This window comes from Zosterops lateralis (genome assembly GCF_965231275.1).
Source record: "Zosterops lateralis genome assembly, chromosome: 4".
Classification (NCBI taxonomy): domain Eukaryota; kingdom Metazoa; phylum Chordata; class Aves; order Passeriformes; family Zosteropidae; genus Zosterops; species Zosterops lateralis.
In genome coordinates, this window is record NC_139765.1 from 38,845,056 (window position 1) to 38,865,237 (window position 20,182).

General features: G+C 35.4%; 1 protein-coding gene across 1 annotated transcript in view; it reads right to left on the bottom strand.

Moving 5' to 3' along the window:
* Positions 1 to 1,113: 1,113 nt before the first annotated feature.
* The window catches only part of CNOT2 (CCR4-NOT transcription complex subunit 2), an 83,661-nt gene continuing 64,592 nt past the window's right edge, over positions 1,114 to 20,182 (bottom strand). The window contains exons 6-15 of the mRNA XM_083858733.1: positions 18,607 to 18,686; positions 17,346 to 17,471; positions 14,650 to 14,774; positions 12,982 to 13,102; positions 12,713 to 12,869; positions 10,857 to 10,918; positions 10,710 to 10,759; positions 9,809 to 9,909; positions 9,084 to 9,228; positions 1,114 to 2,262 (exon numbers count right to left, since the gene is read on the bottom strand). Coding sequence (XP_083714859.1) covers positions 2,176 to 2,262; positions 9,084 to 9,228; positions 9,809 to 9,909; positions 10,710 to 10,759; positions 10,857 to 10,918; positions 12,713 to 12,869; positions 12,982 to 13,102; positions 14,650 to 14,774; positions 17,346 to 17,471; positions 18,607 to 18,686 — 1,054 coding nt within the window. The 3' untranslated portion in view covers positions 1,114 to 2,175. The remainder of the gene's footprint in view (positions 2,263 to 9,083; positions 9,229 to 9,808; positions 9,910 to 10,709; positions 10,760 to 10,856; positions 10,919 to 12,712; positions 12,870 to 12,981; positions 13,103 to 14,649; positions 14,775 to 17,345; positions 17,472 to 18,606; positions 18,687 to 20,182) is intronic.

Sequence of the window (20,182 nt, forward strand, 5' to 3'; positions counted from 1 at the left end):
CATTTGATTTGAAGAAGGAAATACCACTTCAGGAATCCTTACCAAAAAAAGTGAAAAAAACAAGGTCATAGCAAAATTCTGACAGTAAAAAATGTAACGTTAATTGTGGAGGGAGCAACATGCTTTTGCAAAATTATCATTCTTAGAATTTATAAATTTATGTTTGGATAATCAAACATATGTTTGAATCTGCTTTGGTTTGAGAAAAAGAAAAAGTCACCATCGTTTTCAGCTGTGTTAGTTATATGGATTATAACCATGCTCTTCTTTCAGGCTGAGAAAACTTAGCTTTAATAATAGAAAAAAACCCTATAATCAACAGACTTATATTTTTATGTTTACCATCTTAAAATAGATATTAAAAAAAGTTCAGAATTTAAAATTCGCCATACACCTGATACAGAACCACAGCAAGGCCACTAATGGTTCAATTTCCAAGCATAATTCAATACATGCAAACAAGCTGCTCTTGCACTACACAGAAAAATGGGTCAAGTGGAAAAACAAAATCCCAGGATTCACAAACATGTCTATTCTTGCTTTGGTAATTCCAGGTATTTTTCAATGGTCTGCATCATCAGAGGCAACTCAATGAGAAGTGACAATCATATCTAGAAAAAGAAAACCATCCCAACAGTTCAGGTTTTTCTTTCTCCACCCAGAACAGTTACAGTTTTCAGAACCAGTCTATATTCACGTTTATTTGCATCTGGAAGTTCAAGTAATAGCAATCACCAAATGAAATGTATTTCTGTTTTAAGTGGGAAAACATCAACATGGAACTAAGCTGTGATCAGTTCTAACCCAAGCTTCTCCCAAGAGATGAATTCTTGACGCATCTTTCTATCATTTGACATGGTACCCACCCATCTTTCTAAAAATTATTTGCTATTATAGAGAGGGGATCTGAAACCAAGGTTAACCAAAGTTTTTGGTTGTGGAAACTTTACTGTGGAAAAGAATATGAAATTCTCATAAATTTACTTGTCAGCAGCAAAAAGACTCTTCAAGTGTCTTAACCACTGTACAGCTCGATAGTTTTAATACTTCAATTTTTTTTCCATTTTCCATTGTTGAAGAAATAATTTCACAATCTCAAATCAAAGTCAACACTGCAGTGAGGAGAGCTTTTCTACTTTATTACAAAGAGAAGAAGCCTTTATGTGGTCAGAAAATACAAGATTGATCTTTTTTTTTTTTTTCTCTTCCTATGAAACGCTGCTGTTCAAACAGCCAGAGTGAATTGTCTCAGTTCACTTCTTTAAGTCCCATCACATTCACTTGGGTATGGATGTCCTTGGCTGCTGAAAATCTGGCCCTTTAGTGCACAGGGCGACAAAGTAGTCCCCTGACCAGCAGTTCCAGAATGTCCCGTTTTCATATATTGCATCCATGCACACCTCCTAAAAATGAGGTACAGCAGGGCAAACATTTTCCAAAATAGATGTCATATATATAATATATACACATTCGTACATACATACCTTTATTCATGTGATGTCCAAAAATTTAAAAAAAATGTACACATTTATTACAAAATCGTAACAAAGACTGGACAGTGTTTTGCTCATTCTGGAAAGATGAAGCTCAGTAATACACAACTCTGGAAACTAACCAGAGACTGTGGCAATATCTTTCTTCTAAACAGTCAGATATTCTTGCATTAAGCTTGGCGAAAACTGCCTTTCAAAAACAGAAGGGGAAGTAAAATGAAGGAAGCAAACCTTGCTCATCTTTCCAAATGAAATACGAGAAGGATCTTCACATAAAAATGCACAAACATTTTTTATTACCAATAGTGCTACAATGAACAATGCAAATTTTGTCGTCTAATTTTTTGTCTTTTTTCTTTTTTTTTGTTTTTACATTTTGGAAAACTAAGTGGTAAACTTTTGTCAGTGTACTCGCTTGTCTTTACAGACCCAAGCTTGTCTGCTGGCAAAAAAGAAAACAAAAACAGAAATTCAGACCCTGCTCAAACTAAAGAAAAACAATTACAAATTTAGTTGTTGGGCAGCACATAATTAGTAAGGCAGGACCTCAAATGGTGACCCTTCGCATGAGCCAATTGCCAGATCCTCAAGGAATTAAAACCAGGATGCCTGAGCCACATCAGTTCTGCAGTTATGTTGAGTATTGTGCTGAGACAGCCATACCCCAAGAAAAGGGAAGTCTTTAGAAGGCTTGCTGAGCAGGGTTGTAGTTGAAGGTTGATGGCAGATGAGGCCTTTCTTCTAATTTGTCATATTCCAGGTGGAACTCCTACAGTTAAAAAAAAAAAAATAAGACAAACCCAAATAAAACAATGTATCATTTACTTGTGAAGACCTGGTCCACCAGCCATACTTGAAAAGCACAAATACAGAAGAGATCAAGTATTAACTTATCCTAAGGCAACATCGCATGACTTTGGTATCTTAAATTCCATATTTTAAGGAGAAAAAAGTAGTAAATTACAACAATTCTAAGCCATTACATCTGCAACACATAGGCTCTCCAATTCTTTTGAATGCAACATGACCCTGAGAACTCTTGTTATAATCTCAAATAATTCCATATATGCACATACAAAACCCACAAATACATAATCACAGCATGAGCTGAATTACAAACAAAAGCTGTCTTTCAACATGTCAGGAGTACAGAGGCTTATTCTGGATGAACTAAAGTTTGGGAATATTTTTGTGTCACACTACCAGACCAAATAGGTTCCTGATGCACATGGGGAGGTTCAGGCTGGACATCAGGGAGGTGTTCAGAAACAACTGGACCTAGTGCTAAGGTCTGTTTGATGTAGTGGTGGTGCATAAAAGGCCAGATTTGATCTTAGAGGCCTTTTCTAACTTAAATGATTCTGTGAAAATGTCCAGGTACAAAGTACTGAAACCCACTTAAGCTAAAATTTATCAAAATATTCCTCCACATTTCATACTCATATTTAAGCACCAGACCCACCAAACCTGAAATCTTAAATTTTTCAGACCCTTTCATCAGTTTAACTATGTCTCATCCCTATTTTATTTTCCTTCAAGAAACAGGGTAAGCATAAGTTTCATAACTGTTCTTTAGGGGTACTTCTTGGTAATTCAACAACTTTGGACATGCACAGTAATTTATCTAACTTGGTGAACCTCAGCAGAACATCATCTGTATCTGCAAAGCAAACTTACCCCACTATTTTCACACAGAGATGAAAACATATGAGTAATGAAGAGATAATTTTAGAACACTCTCTAAAGTGATTAAATAGTAATATTTCAGTACATGTAAATCTGTACTAAATTAATTCAAGAACAGAAATAAAATCTAGGAAATCCAACTCTCAGACCTCTCTTCATTCAAGGCAAAGCAAGGCCCATTTAGCAGAGAAAGAACATTCAGCATGTAAGGAAATGAAGTAGTGGAAAATGTGAAGCATTCTGTACTACCCTGAGAATACTGTCTCTAAAACTGGAAAACCCTAGCAAAACCTATGTGAAGCTACAGCCATCTGCACTGAAATGCTGCACATCTGCTGCATTTCTAGTTCCCGGCTCTCTACTCCAACCAAAGTTTTTTTAGGGTTGTTTTTCTTTTTTTCAGTTGGTTGGTTTTTGGGGGTTGTTTATTTATTTAGATGGTGTGTTTCTTTGGACTTCTTTAGGTCATATATACACAAATGAATTGCTTCTGGCATTCCTAAAAAAAACCTGCATGCCAGCTGGTGTATGTTCTCCTTTTGTGCAGATACACACGTGCTGAGACTGAAGAGATGCTGCTCCCCCCTTGGGTAAGAAGCAAGATCAAGGGGTACAAGTCTATACATGTACTTTGGTGTCAAAGGCTGGATTAGGTTGGGTGGATCTTAGGGGGCCTATAGGAAGGGTGGAGAGTGACGTTTTGCAAGGGCACATATGATAGGACAAGGGGGAGTGGCCTTAAGCCGAAGAAGGGCAGCAATTAGATTGGATATTAGAAATAAATTCTTTACAGTGAGAGTGGCAAGACACTGGAACAGGCTACTCAGAGAAGTTGTGGCTACCCCATCCCTGGAAGTGTTTAAGACCAGGCTGGATGGGGCTTTGAGCAACCTGGTCTACGGGAAGGTGTTCTTGTCCACGGTATGGGGGGGTTAAAATAGACGGTCTTTAATGTTTCTTCCAACCCAAACCAGTCTATGACTCCATGATCTCCAGTAATTCTGCAGTCATTTTATAACAGAAAAGATAGCACTCAAGTTTTCTCTACCTTTCATGGCTGTCAAGGTTTCTATCTTGCACATAATCATTGAAGGGCCTGCAGATACTATAAATTATGTTCAGCTTCAATCAGTTAACTGAACTTCCACAGGCTCTGAAATGCCTTCAAAATCACCCATGGAAAATTGCTAATTAAACTGGTAAGATACAGTAAGTATCAGAAACCAGACTGTGTCAGTATTCCAAAAAAAGGTTTTTCCAAACTTAAGGCTGTTGTGAGCCTCTACTGACAGCAGGAGCTGCAAACCAGATGCCTGGAATAAATGCTCAGGGAGCTGAGCAATCCTTTGTGTCCCACAAACTGGAAGTCCCTCCTTCAGAAGTAGTATGTTTCCCTATCAGATTTTCTCTAGAAGTATGTGAGTTCATACTTCAAACTGTCATTGACTGCTAAAATAAACAGGCTTAAAACAGCCTTCTTGATTTGCATCCCAGTGTCAGTAAAGCTTGAATTCAATATTCAGTAGCATATATGAACACCTGAAGTTCTGACAATACCGAAAAAAGAGTTCATTGACCAGTATTTCTGGAAACTAAAACCCAATTATTTACAGAGAGAAAAATACTTACATTATAGATATACTTTATGTTTTTGCTTTTGCCACTGTGGTTCAGGATGTCAACAGCAGCAGTGGTATTATTTAACATAAACAGACACAAATAAGATGTTAAAAATTTCCATTTATCCATCGATAAATGTGTTAAATTGCTTTCTTTTCCACATGGAGGTAATAATTAAAACTTAAATATCCTTTATTAACCAGGAATAATGAATACTGGATGTGTGTGAAAACTTACAGCATGAGTGACACCAAATAAATTGTTCTATGCAAAGAAGATAATCACTTCTCATGTCATCCTGAGAACTTGCTTTGATAGCAAAGTTACATCAGACTGTACATGTACAAACAGTAACTGGAAAGGATACTTGAGGTAGGAGAAAATTGCTTAGATGATCCATAGCAGTTACAGAGTAAAACTAAACAAAAAAGTTAGCACAATAGGTAGCATCCTGAGGACAAAATATTCTGGATTGTGTAAGACTATGAGAGCAGAGGGTAGAAATCCAACGGCTAGCTTAAAAATTCCAAATTTTTAACCTAAAAGTAGCATTTAAACTGACGTAAAGATGAATATAAAGACCTACTTTAGGGGCTGAGCTGAAATACTATACCACATTTTAACTGGAATAATAAATTTAACTTTCTAGAAATTATGCATCCATTTCAATTAATACTGCTCTTGACAGGATAGGGAATAATTTCATCTAGACAGCAACCCTGACAAGCAAATAAAAATTTAGTTTTCTCTCCCAAAAAGAATTTCACGTTTTAGAACTATAACAACAATGTAAAAAGGTTTTATAATCTTATACTCAAATTAATTCTCCTCACTGAAAAGTAAGGAGAAATTCAAGCAGCTTACTTCAGACAACTTAAGTCAGGATTTCAGTAAGTGTGCAATTGTAGAAAGCACTTTTGGTGTCAGAGTTATTTCCCTTCCTCTCTCAAGTCTCTCCAACAGCAGCAAACTATAGCCAAAACCTCAGTGAAAAATAATCAGTGTCTTTAACCTCAGCATATTTTCCGTGTGCCCTAGGATGAAAAACCATGTAACAAACATCTGTAATAAGATTTTTTCTGTTTTCTACTTTGCATTTAGGGTGATTTTGAAGTTTATCATTCATACTTTTTTTCACTTTTTACTACCATGTGTCAAAACAGAATCATTTTGATTTTATTTCCTAATAGTTTAGAAGTTTTCATTTCTCAGTTACTTTGCTGAATTTCCTTCTTCAGTCTATTACCTATTAAGAATATAAAAGTAGAGCCTGTATTTTAATAAAAGAAGATAAATATAGTATTTGATTTTTCTTGAAAGAAGTTATTCAGCCTACTTTACTTTTGTTAAAAACAATCCAGAACACTACATCTACTTAATCACAACTGGTTTATGCTTTTACAAACCTAAGTCTTAAGATTTAGGCATGTTATCTAAAGTAAACTGCTGTATTTCACTGCAGCAGTATTTCATACTGCAGTGTAATTTACAATAGGGACAATATGTAAGCTTATAATGCAAAATACCCTACGTCTGCAAAGCACAACACCTTAGAGTATGTGCTGCCCTATATTTGAGCATATACACTAGAACAAGAACCAAATTTATAAAGCACCCTGAAAAAATAACTGAATATGCACATATGAGAAGTAATTTACGAGCAAGTATTGCTATATGCTTGCTTCAAAGAAGGACTAGTGAAACTGTTAAGCAATTGTTATTATTGTGGCCTTCTAAGGAACTGATATTCCCAGCATCTACTAATCATGTAACAGTTAATAATAAGAGATTGCAATTTATCATAATTCTTTTTTTCCAGCTCCTTACAGGTCTAATTTCCAGAAATATTTATTAATTACTTCTGCATTTGTTAGAAATAAATTACTTGGCCATACTTTTCTTTGCATCCAAGGCAACACAGTGTTATCAAATATTGCTGTTCTTTTTGGGGTGAGTCTGTATTAGTCTTCCTCAGAGGAAATGTCCACTCCAGAAATCAATACCAGAGTTAATGACATTACCACGGAAAACTAAGCTCACACAACATGCACCTAAATTCTTATTTATTTATCAAAGATGAAAATGTCAGAGTTATTTCTAGTATACAACTCCTTTTCCATGCAACAAAAATCTCAAATTTTCCCAAAAATCATTCTCTACCTTCCTGTGATCAGTGCTCAATTTGCCTGCTCAAAGTTAAACAAAAATTTGAAAATAATATTCCAGTTCAATTTTTTACATTATGGAATAATACACAAGCCTAGAAGAAAAGGTATTATTGCTTCTTATGGACATTGAGGGGGAATAAATAAAATGACGTTCCTTGTTGCAAGACCAACGCAAGTGCAAAACTTTAGACTATCCCTCTCCTTACTAGCTATCAATTGCTTCTTAATGTTGGGGGAATTACTTTCAGCAAGCAAATAAAAAGAAGAGAATTTATAGAGATCTCATGAAAGACCATTCAGAGAACAGTAGTGTTCCTATCTCTCCAGTATCTCAGGAATGCTTTATGGGAGTGTACATCACTCAAGCACTGGATGCTAGTTTCAGAATAGCACTCAGGATTCCAAATAGAGACAATAATGTCTTAAAAAGTAATGCTAAGCATTAACTAGCAGCTGCATACGTTTACTACAGGTAGAAAAAGGAAACACTGAAGAGATTACTATCCTTATACCATGGATAATGGGAACCACTTCCTCCAAGTAAAAAGAAATATTGTGTGTTCACACAAGCTAAAACCACAATTCCATTGATATGTGAAACTACATGAGGCTCGTTGCTTGTAAATGAATGGAACACGCTCAGTTGACTCCAGAAAAGAAACCTATCCTTTGAAAAGGTAATTACTTCCCCTCTGATATTCTTAGCCAATAATGAAATAGCTTTAAACAGAATCTTGGGGAACCTAAGGAAGGTATACCATGCAGAAAATGAGTAATTCAAGTAGAAACGAAAACCTTCCTTTGTATTTGGGTTCTCTTTTTGAGGAGTGGTGCTTTTGTTTAGAAGTTTTTGAATTACCTTGCACTTAGGAAAAACCGTAAAAGCAGGGCTTGCCATTAAAACTGTCAATTACAGATTCTGGGGTTTTCCTGCGGCAACAGAGGCAACGAGTCACATGTGCAATTGAACTAAAGAATCTCCCATATCCTTCAAGGGCAGCTGGAATGTTAATTCCTGAGAGAAGTTTGCACAAACTGCGCAAAATTACTGGGTGGAGGGAGTGGGGGAGGAAATAAAAACAGCATGTATATAGTTAATGGCTAGATGGCAAACTGCCGTATAGACAGAGGAGGACACTGAACTTTATTCTCTTTAAAACAGACGTTTACACATCAAGAGACATGTAACTATTTCATGCAATGTTCCATAATCTCCAAGTGTATAGATACAACTTGCCCACAGAAATGAAATGCCTTTTCAGCAAGCAATTCATAAGTTGGGCTGCAGGTGAAAAGATTTCTTATTCTATGAAATATCTAAACACATGGAGCCACAAAATATATGCTAGAATCACATCTATTTGAGTTCAAGGCTTCAAAGTTAATCTGATTTGAACTGTTGCTCTCTAGAGAAAAGAAGTGTGTGATACAGTATCTAGAGATGGTCTGACACAACATTATTGACACTATTAACAGACAAAATGGGACAAATAAGTTATGACAGTGGGGACGGGAAAAAGCTAATAGAGCATTCTGATTTTTTAATGCCTCTTGTTCTACGGTATAGAAAACAAGCATTGCAGAAATATGCCTCCCCCTTAGAAGACGTTATTTAAAAGAACTTGCATGGAATTCCTAAGTATGGTTAAGGAGAGCTGGTACCCAAAAAACCGAAAACGCGTTCCCTGCACCCATCCCACATCTATTTAAAATTCCTAAGTGAGGTGTAGTAGCGTCCTATTTAATTTTCTAAAGCAAAGTAATAAAATGTTTGCAAGTACAACTCCTAAAATGCCAAATAATGCTTTTCATTTTTCGACTCTATGAAGGGAAGAGCTGTGGGAAGAGCTTTCGGTTTTAACAAAACTCCTCAAAGAAGTCTTATGTCCTTCAAACTCCCAAAGAAAACTGGAAATAAGCAACAGCTCCTTATTTTCCACAAGCAAGCCAGTGTTTCAGACCACCTTTTTTCTCCCAGACACCAGAAATTAAGGTAATGAACCTAAATAACAGGAGATTACAAAGTTTGATACTTGTGTGAAGATTTTTGTGTTTTACTCTTGTCTTTGTAAAAGTACATGGCCAATAAAATATCTACACAAGGGAAAAGAGATACCTTAGCTACTTTCCTCCAGTTAAGACAGTCAAAGAAGTAATATGTTCCCCTCTCGTACGTATTGGTTTTCATTGTTGGCTCCATGCCGGGTGCCCTGGTGATCCATACTCGTTCTTCTTTGTGGTATCTCCAATCCCGGTTAAATCTTTCATTTGTAATAGAAAGGAGAAGTAATTCTTAGTATTAGTTATCTAAAATTGACTTATTAAACTAACTTTAAAGGTTTCAATCCGAACTGTACAATGCATTCAAATCCCGAACAAAATTTCTACAACATGGTTAAACCTGTGATTTCATACCTCTTCCATACAGTTATTAGGTCTCAAACTAAAGCACATGACTTTGAAACTTCAAATCTGGTAGGTTCTAACAACAAACTCTTTTTAAGAGTATTTACTGGTTCTTATTTTGCTGAAGACAGGGAAGTTACACATTCAGTAATGACTGGCACCTGCCATTTGTTCCACAATGCTCCATAATGCAAAATACATGGGACGGGCTTTTGATTTCCACTAAATGAAGGTAAAAAAACTCTGTACAAAATGAAACCAAGGTTGGAGGAGGTATTTTAAAAAAAGATTTACAGTTCAAGACTGACAGAGCTTCTTGCTTTCAATGTCTAACTTGTTTAGGTGTTCCATTTTTTGTTTTTGTTTTTAACATCTGCCATTTCATTACTGCAATAGATTAACTCATATAAGACTGACAAAAGAGTTTGAACGTACAGCTCTACTGCTGCTAATAGCTGTAATACATCTCCTCCATTCATGTAATAGAGATAAAACAGGAGATCTTCTCCATATCGGCCAAGTTTTATTGCAGCCAGCTGCAAAAGATGGAAGAAAATGAGGATGAAAAATCACAATAGATAAATGTTTTAAAACATACTATCCCACTTAACACAAGAATACATCCAGAACTTCCATCCTTCCATTCTAAGTGTGTCAAAAATTATATTCTATACAACATGATTCATAATTAATAAAATAATTAATTTTTCTTCACTTTTAGTTAACCTTTCCAAGTTAAAGGATACAATAGAAAAATACAGATGTGACAAACCAGCAAGACAGAACTTTCTCCTGGTATCTGCTTACTTTATTTGAAAAAAAACAAAAAAACTACTTCTGCACGTATTTGCTCCCTTCACACCCTATTAAGTAACACTACTAAAATTTCTTATGGTATTTTTCAATTATCTCTACAAACAGTTGAAAGAAAATATATCTCAAAAAATCCTTTTTCATGTAGGCATGGAATGCAACAGAAAAATGAGAACACAATTCTGAGCTTATCTCAAGAAGAAATACCTCCATTTAATTTACCATTTGAATTATATCACAAAAAAGCTTCAACTTCAAATGAAGGGCAAACTCTTAAAAACATACTGTGCTTTTTAGCTATTCTTTTGCATGCCCATTCTCTTTTTGTAAGATATAATGGGTGCTTGATGCGTCCAATCAGCCTGTTAACACAACACTGCTTCTAGAAAGACTGAGGACATGCACAAAATGGACTGATTTTGAACATTACCTATCTGAAAAAAAAATCTAGAAAATTACTGGTAATAAATTAACAAAAAATGCACACACACACACACACACACACACACACACACGTACTCACCTTATCCCTAATGTGAATGTTAGTTAAGTATTCAGATGGAACATGGAAGTCTAAAAAAGAATCGGAATTGATGCAACTATTAAGACACGTAAATGAATATAAATTTGCAAATATTAATATTGAATTGAATAGTTATTTCTCTCTTACCTATGTCTTGAGGTCGACAGGGTGATGATGCCCATGGGGATGCAAATTTGGGATAAAGATTTCTGAAGAAAAAACAAAAGCATAAATTTATAAAAATGAACTTCCCAACCAACCAACCAAAAAAACTCTTTCACAGTCAATTTGACAAACCTAAAAGCTGTATCATGCAACCAAATCCCTAGCTGGAGTGAGAAGAAAGAAGGAAACTTTCCTAAAGCTGTTACGTTTATTAATTTTCTTTTTAATATGCAGAGCAAGGTTGCATTTGAACTGCCATGGGGAACTACAGGGTCAAGATTTCCTTTTAAATCTCTCTCCCCTTCAAGTTAGGTGCTGGAGGTCCCAACCATTTTCAAGTATCCAGTGTTATTATGCAGAGTTTTAATTTAACTAGGAATAGTTGTCACAAGCCTGGTGGGTTCTGATTTATTAGCCTCTGATTTAAAAGGGGAGGAAAAATTTATACTGACAGGTTGCTTTTAAAACTAACCAGTGAAGATTTTACACTTCTTCAAAACAGGAGATAGAAGGGGTAATTTACACCAGTTGCAATACAAAATTTTAAATATTTGTTTCTAAAAGAACACTTACTGTGCTAAGGTTTTACGTCATACAGTATTTTTACCAACCAAACTACCACACAGGGGAGAAAAACTTGCCCATTCATATCTTTCAGTTTTTCAAACAACAATTCATAGAGCAAGTGAAGAATATTTAACATAAGGAAAGATGGCAGGCCAGACACTGAGGTCTGCACAGGCTGTTTGCAAAGCTTTTCTACAGCATCAAGTAAAACCAGCTTTATAGTATAGGAACTGTCTGCATCAAATGTTAACCCTTATCCTATCTATCCAAGAACCTATAAACTATATACAGTGATTAAATACTAAAAATACAGTTATTTACAGCATAGCTGCTAAGAAAAGCAGAAGAATAAGGAGCGATATTTCCTGTGCTTGATATCCATGTTCATCAAGCTTCCCTGATTACAGGCAGGTCCATATGAATTTATGAAAAATGGAAACTACATGTGTATGCTGTCTGGTCTTTGCTTTTTTAATATAGTAAGTGCAAACCTTAAAACACATATACTACTCTGTCTATAAGTCTAGCACTATATAAATCTGTGATGAAAAAAAGGTGTGAGATTTTCAACTGAAAGTCAGAGCATCAGAAAATAATTTTTTCTCACAACTGCAGTCACCTAGAAGACACTAGTTTTGTGCAAACCGATCTGAGTTCCTTCTGTAACTACTGGAACAAGAGAGGCACCCTGGGTTGGCTGGTTATTCATCTCACCTGTCTTAAGTACTTCTCCTACCATTAGTGCAGTCACTATCTTTCTCCCCACTGCCTCCATTGCAAACTTAGATGACTAAACTAGCTCAACTAAGGTGAACTAAGTCACTGGAAATTAACTATACACCTACACCTTCATTTAAGCTAATCTTCAGTGCAGCCTAACACAGCAGGTGTTCTGTTCATTATTACACTATATAAACCTAATTTATCCCCAAACTGCTTAGAGTTAAGGGTAGATATCCCCAAGGAATAATATTATTATTATTAGAAAAAGAATGTATACATTACATCTATAAACAGTATACTGTCAATTCCTTGAAAAAAGTTCTAGAGAAGTTAAGAGAATAAGCAAAGCCACTAGGTTTATTGAAAGCTTGCCCAGAAGCACAGTTCTCTTTGTTATGAAAATTTTATTTTACTGTCATTGCATTTTTGAATTTTTTTTTGGCAAACCAGTGTGTGGGTTTGACAGTCAAGTGAACTAAGTGAATGGACTATGAATGACAGCATAATAAAACCAAAAGTGCAGATAGGATTAAAACCCAGAAACTTACTCAGGAGAGTTGAGATTGAGACCTAGTGTTGTTAAATCACTTCCTAATGCAAGATGTACCATTCCTGGATCTGTCTCTGCTGCCCTGATGAATGTTAACAAGCCAATCATTCCAAACTGGTCCGTCACCATCCCTTGAGGAATGTTGGTTACCCGACCTGGGCAAGAACAACAAATTAATTTTTTTCCTTTTAAGAACTGGAGGAATCAACAAAGTGATCTAAATGCCTGTCAAAACATTTAAAGCAGAAAAACTGGAATGACACATACCATCAGGTAACACCTGGATCCCTTTTTTCTGCTGGTTGTTGTTTTGCGTAGTTGAACTTTTATCTCCAGGAAACTTGGGCCCATCTGTGCTGGATGATGTCTTGCCTGATGTACTCAAATTCTATTAAAATAATTTGCAGAGTTGGTATGATGAAAATGAACCAAAAGGGAAGTACTTATTGACCATATCATTCAGTCAAACACTCTCAAGCCAGCACATCAAGTCACTCCAATAAATGGCATCAAGCTGCAGCCCCTGAGTTCTGCTGACAAACCTTACGTACTATCTACCATTTTCCAAAGTATACCTGTCATACAGAATTACTATTAATAGGCTAAAAGTTTGCAGTTTAAAAAAATAAATTATTTTACACTCGAGTTGGAATACACAGGGGAATCCCAAGTGCCTGTGACTACAGGTTCTTTTGAACTTACCACATCATGGATTTTCCCCATAGTCTTGCTCCTGCATAACACTCCATGACACAGTAACAGATAATACTCAAGCCAATTTCAGGTGCAAGCAACACCTAATTGGCAAATTTGCAGCTATCAGGAAAGACATGTAAACACTATGTCTGGTGTAAACACTATGCCAGACTACTTCTGGTAAGAAAAATGACTATTCTCCAGGAACCTATAAACTGACAAAATGTATTTGCCATATGTATAATTTCTTACTCTTTAATATTCTTTATAACAAGTCTACAGTTATACAATTAATCACATTTACTCTCTCTCTCCTTCCTGTACACAGTACTAACTGTATCAGAACATCTTCCTCATGATAAAACTGCCCACAACACGTGGGGGCCAGACTTCCTCATGTCCCTTTTTCTGAACAGTTCATTTTTTAGTTCTTACATGATTTTTTAGTCATGTCTACTATTTATTCACCAGTATTTATGCTACAGTCATTAACATATTTTTTGCAATTAGAAGTAGTAAAGCAATCAGAAACTAGAACATTTTGTCAAATCCTGTAGGGAAATGTCCCCTGCACCCATGCTTTATTCACCTTTCATTTGCATAAAACAGCATTTTTTATTGCAAAGCTTTCAGAATAAACAATGAGGAAAAGCTCATAATCTTATGCTCTAAGCTATATATCTAATGCACAATAATTACATCAATACTTAAGATACAAAGTACCTCACTAGTATACAATGCTAGTACCTCACTAGTATACAATATATAGTCATCAATGCTCACTATTTAAAGAGCTTTTTCCCTCTGAGTCTATAGCTCCATCAAGCCTCTTACCTTAAAGTGATATTGGACCACTTAACTTTTAACAGACTGGACAACTTTGACGAAAAATCTTATAATGTGTGGATTACTACCACTGATGAGAGGCACCAGTACCAAAAAAATGAGCTACAATTGACAGAAAAAATATTGCAAATTGCAAACTTTAAAAATATTACCAATTCTCAAAAGTAAGTTTTGACATGTCCAAGAAGGGTGACCGTTTGGACCAAAAACCTTGCTGAGAAATTCCATTTACATAGTTACATTTCAAATGCTGCTTATATAAAATCTCTCATTGATTTAGAGGAGTAAATTTTAAAATCTCTTATTACAAACATGATCACTGACCATTTTAAAATATAATCATCAAAATAAGTACGAACACTGGTAATAAGAGAAGATTTAAGGTTTGCTTACAGATTTATTGTCATCATTACTTGATGTTGGATCTTTGTAGCTGGAGCCTGGTAATGCTGGAAAATCTTCATTGTGTATTGAAAAGTCCTGGGACTGCTCACTTGCTGGTTTTGTTACCATTCCAACTATCATCAAAATGAAAGCAAGAATGACATTAAATGACTGCTAAGTAAAAAAAAAAATTCTTACATTGATCTTGCTTACTGTCCACTTTCATTACGTGCAAGCTGTATAGCAATGACTTAACAAACAGGTAAAGCAAAACAAAGCATATTTATTCAAAACATCCACACATATTAGACTAAAGCCTCTTATTTAAGTGTGAGCTGACAAACACTCCAGGTTATATTCATAGACATATCCACTACACCTGTTTGACACATCTAAGTAATCAAATAATCTTTACAGGCATTGTTAAAGCTGTATTTAGGTAAATCCACTAATGAAGGATGTACTGCTTTTAAAAGTATAATACCTTTTTTCTCTGTCCACTAAGTGCATGAAGAATTTTTTTGCATAATCTCTTCAGAAGCATGTATTCTCAAAGGACAACCAGCTAACTTGCAGCAGAACATGTCAACAATGAAATACTTGCCTGAGACATAAAAATGACTCTTACTTTCAGTATGAAAACTGAAAACATTTAGCCCCCAACTCTCAGCGCTCTGACCCTTATTTACAAAAAAAACCAGCCCAGTCACACTGGAACATGGATTCTGACAACTGAACTAGAATTTCTTTTTTAATGCCAGTTAAAACCAAACCAAAAAAGCCACTGCACCACACACCCAAGGGTGACTAGACTTTGCTGAGTCTAGTCAAATACAGTGATTTGGTTGCAAAGAAGACTGCACTAGAGGAACAGAAGACAGAAGGAAGTCTAGGTCCTATTTTTCGAAGATTCTTAGTAGATGGACAGGACTAAAATGGGTCAGTAGATAACAACGTATGACTTTCTCCAGTGTTCTGGAATTAGAGATCAAAGTTCCTTTATTTAAGAAAAAAAAAGCCAACACTGCATTTATCTTGTTTCTGCTGTTCAGCCTTTTCATCCAGAGTTATTACAATTTCTTCCACTGGATGAATAAAATTGATAATGAATTAACTTTAATGGATACTCTTGTTCCATCTAAAAGTTATTTGAAACATAATTTTCCTGAATAACTAAGCATGAGTAAAGTAGGTCTCTGCTCTGTTTCAAACCTTCTCTTTCTTGTCCACAATCAAAAGTGTTGTCCACATTTTGTGCTGGAAGACAACATCCAATGTATTTCACATTTTCATTTTTTGATTGTTTCTACCTCCGTACACATCTGCTGCACTAAGCAGATGCTCAGGGTAGCTCTTCAGAGAACTTTATTTCATGGTTTATCATGCAGTCATGCAAACAGCTATGCTAACACCAAAATGAGGAAATGGTGTAAGCACAAGAGCAATTACAGATATTTTTATGCTGTAGCGCTGTTTAATACTGAATTCAAGCTCCGTGGTGGAAGTACATCTCCCTCCTATCTTCTATCAATTTTTCGCATTCTTTCACTTCAAATAAGACATACTGTCTATTTTTTCAGAGCTGGAACTAGATGGTCTTAAAGGTTCCTTCCAACCCAAGCCATTTTATGTTGGACAAAATCTTACATAAGGCTCTAGCTGTAATAATTCTCCACTCATGCTTGGTGTGAGTTTTGCATATCTTTATCTGGAGAAGTCACTGTTTTCCTGTGTTTAACAATTCAATTTAACAAGTTTAACTCTCTCTCACAGCTATCTTATGCAGAGGGCCCTGGTTATGCCAAATCCATGAGGCTACTTTGCTCTTGATAATGTGGTATCTATTTTGTCCAATTAAAGTTGGAGCTATCTCTGAAAAACACTAGCGTTTTATAGTTAGAAAACACTAGGTTATTTTTGGTTCAAAATTTGACAAGTGTCACAAAAATAACTTACTGTTATTAAAGCAATTTTTTATAGTAGCTGATGCAACAACATGCGTAACAAAATCTACTAAAGCAGTAACAGAAAGAAAGTTTTGTGCCTCACCCTAAGCTTACCTGAATTTTTTCAAGACCCAAATAATAAGATTTGTGTCCAACTAAAGGTTTTTTCTTTTATTATTTTTTAACCTGTACAGCAAGAATTATATGACACATACTTGGAACCTGAGTGACAGTAATTGATGCTTACACATTATTTTTCAAAATCTGATTTTCATCTTAAGGGTGACACTGAACAGTACAACAGCAAATACTATCAGTAAACAGCAGAAGTTTACAGTATGTTTCCAGGTCATGACTTTTTACACAGTAACACCTCTCCTAATAAAATACTATTCCCACAATTTTTTACTCAGACATCAACAGCTGTTCTACACATGCAATTTGAATAAAACCTATTTGAATAAAACCTATTACCTAAGAAATCGCTAGAGTGAGCAGGTTCAGAGGAATCATACCATACAGACCAAAAACCCCAACAATCCCTACTGACAGTAAAACTAAACCAGGTGAGTTCTAATACTTCTGAAAAGGAGTCTCCAATCACAGGTATCAATTATTCATTTTTAAAAATGAGAAATGATTCTTAGCAGCTCACATGTCTGGCATTTTTGAAAAGACTGTCTCTTGGCTTAAGAACAGCAAAATGTGAATCAAGCAAATTTTGTTTCATTTGAAGAGCTTTCAAAAGTATGGTCTTACCATAGGGTGCCCTTCCAGCTAAAGGGTTTATTAATGGAGTTGGATTGCCACTTCCTTCCCTTCTGTTTCTGTCTGCTAGTGCTGGAAAATCTGAGAGGTCCAGTCCTGTCACATTTTCACTTCCATCTACAATAAAAACAGGTATTTTTAACTCCCTTATGTATTGTTTTTCAAAGACTTCATTATGAGCAAAATAAATGTAGGACATATTTTCTTTCAAGCTGATCTTTTTTCTCATTCTGTAATTATTACAAATAACTACAGCCTTTGTGTTACAAGACTACCATAAAGAGCATCAGTATGTTTGAAGTTTGCTTTCAATTGACAGCTAGTCAACAGCATTTAGTAAGGTCTCCTCCTCTTGAACATGTAAAATACAGGCAAACAATCAAAATTATAGGTCTAGGATAGGTATTTAAATTTGTTTTAAATCTGTTCTAAATTTGAAGAACTATCAAGAACAAATTTGAGAGAATAACCCATATTAGCAGCAGCATCAAAGAGCTCTATTGTCCTTAGGTAAGATAAAGCTGAAACAGCTGGAAATCCAATGCCGTACAAGTTACATAGGAACACTTTTTGATTTGCAGCAGGAAATGCTAGACAGTGAGGCCGGAGCTGCAGCTCTATAAAAATGTCACCATGTCCCAGGGAATGCTCAAACCCTTCCGCTCTTGTGACATCACCAGCACCTCAGGTTGCTTCACATACGCAGCCACAAACAGAAACACCAGCACACACCAACCTAAATAATTTATGGATGAAGATATTTTCCCCTCTCTAGTTCATTAAATTCAGGGGAAGAGTAACTCCCAGAGAAAAATCACAACTTAAACAACTGACTGAAAGGATCACGTGATAAACCAGCTGTTCAAAAGGAGTTTGAGATTAAAAGAAAAGCTTTCCCACTGCCTTTACATACCTAATGTTTTCATAGAATAAGGATTTTCTCCTCCAATACCCTTTTCAAGTTCGAGAGCTGTTTTGCTTTTCTAACTGAATAAGTATAATCTATAGGCACATGATGTACAGTAAATATACTACACAACTACTTTCACTTTGTCTTCAAAAGTATTAAAATCCACTGCTATAAAGTAGTACCAGTTATCTACCACTGCTCTTGGAGCAGCGTTTCTTTGGAACATACAAAAATTATTAGAAAGTTGCACTCCAACAGAAAAAAAATTATTTTTAACTAGACCTATTAAAGAAAAAAATCTCTACTGTAGTTTAAGGTCAATATTTAAGAGAGTAAACTCACCTGTTCCATTAAAAATGTTACTTGATAAGGAGTTATTCATTCCAAATGCCTGATTCCTGTTCATCCCAAATCCAGACATACTGTGAAAAAAATCCAGGAAGTCAGACAAAAGGTTATATATATACTTAGTATTTCTAGTGGAAGATACTAAGGGTGAAAAAAATTGAAAGGATTTCATGCCTAAGCAACCCATATTAGCCTAAAGTTGGTTTTTAATTATTTTCTGAAAACACCTGAGCAGCAGCAACAGGCTCTGCTCAATCAGGTCAAATGGACTGACTTCAAAATAGCTTAGTCTTTTAATAGCCACTGTGTATTAAGACATCTCTCAACAAACAAGTTATGACTAATGTGATCATTACTCAGTAATTTCATATACAAAAATGAAGCAGCATTGAATGCAGTAGTTAAAAGTCAGATGTAAGCTGTTCATTGGCCGGTGGGAAGCTGGATCATGCAAATGACCAAGTTTGTCATGACTCATTTATAAGCTGAACAGTTACGGTGTGCAATCATGACCATGAACAAATGGTGCTAACTGTGAGTAGAGGGATGGTCTCTCTCACACAAGGACACGAGCTAAAATTTCAGATAGTCAAGCAAAAATGTTTGAATACATCTAAATAAAATACAGGACCACTGTGGTTGCACAGACACCTTCACAAATAACCCATTTCATCCCGTGGGAGCCAGAGATGTTGAGAAGCCCAAAGGTAGGTCCCCAGCTGAGTGAAATTCTGAATGTCTGCCCTGTGGGAAATCACAACATCCACTTTTCCCCTGTAACTGGACAGAAACTGCTATTTTGGAAGTTTCCATAAACAGAAATATGAAATGGTTTCTTAGTAGAAATTTTAACTATGCAAACTTCTTACAGTTACAAATCTGAAACATTTAACTCTAATTTGAAATACCTTCAAATGCTTCATGTTCAAAAACCTAACCTAAAAACTTTCATTGCTTCAACTAAGCAACTATTCAGAAAGTGCTTGTTGAAAGTCATGAATTATGATTCATGCACCTGACAAGTAAAAACTATAAATTCTTTTCCCCAAGAATAATTTCAAAATTTTGTTAAACACCTCAATTAGCCATTGGATATGTACTACTACTATACTTCCATAGTTAATAAACTGTGGAATAAGAGCCAGTCATTGTTTCAGAGATATTTCCGTCTCAATTTGTAATACTTGTAGCTTATTGAAAGTGAGAAATGCAAGCAGTGAAAGATAAGCATTTTAATTCAAATGTTCCTAGACACAGGGATATCATTATCTACCCTACAGCTGAAAGATATTTAAACAAGTACTTTGTATACAAGTATCAATATCTGATATCATTGTCTTCTACACAAAGTTTAAGTATATTATTATTTCATCTGTTTGTGATACCAAATTTCAAAAAATAATTTAAAATAACTATTTTATTTTCAAAAATACTTTAAAATATTAAAATAATTTAAAATATTTTAAAATTATCAGCTCTACTTGTCACTAGACAGGATAGAAAAGGCAAATTCTATGTAATCAGAGGCAAATCACAAAGACTTTTCATGCTCCAGGACCACAAACTGCTA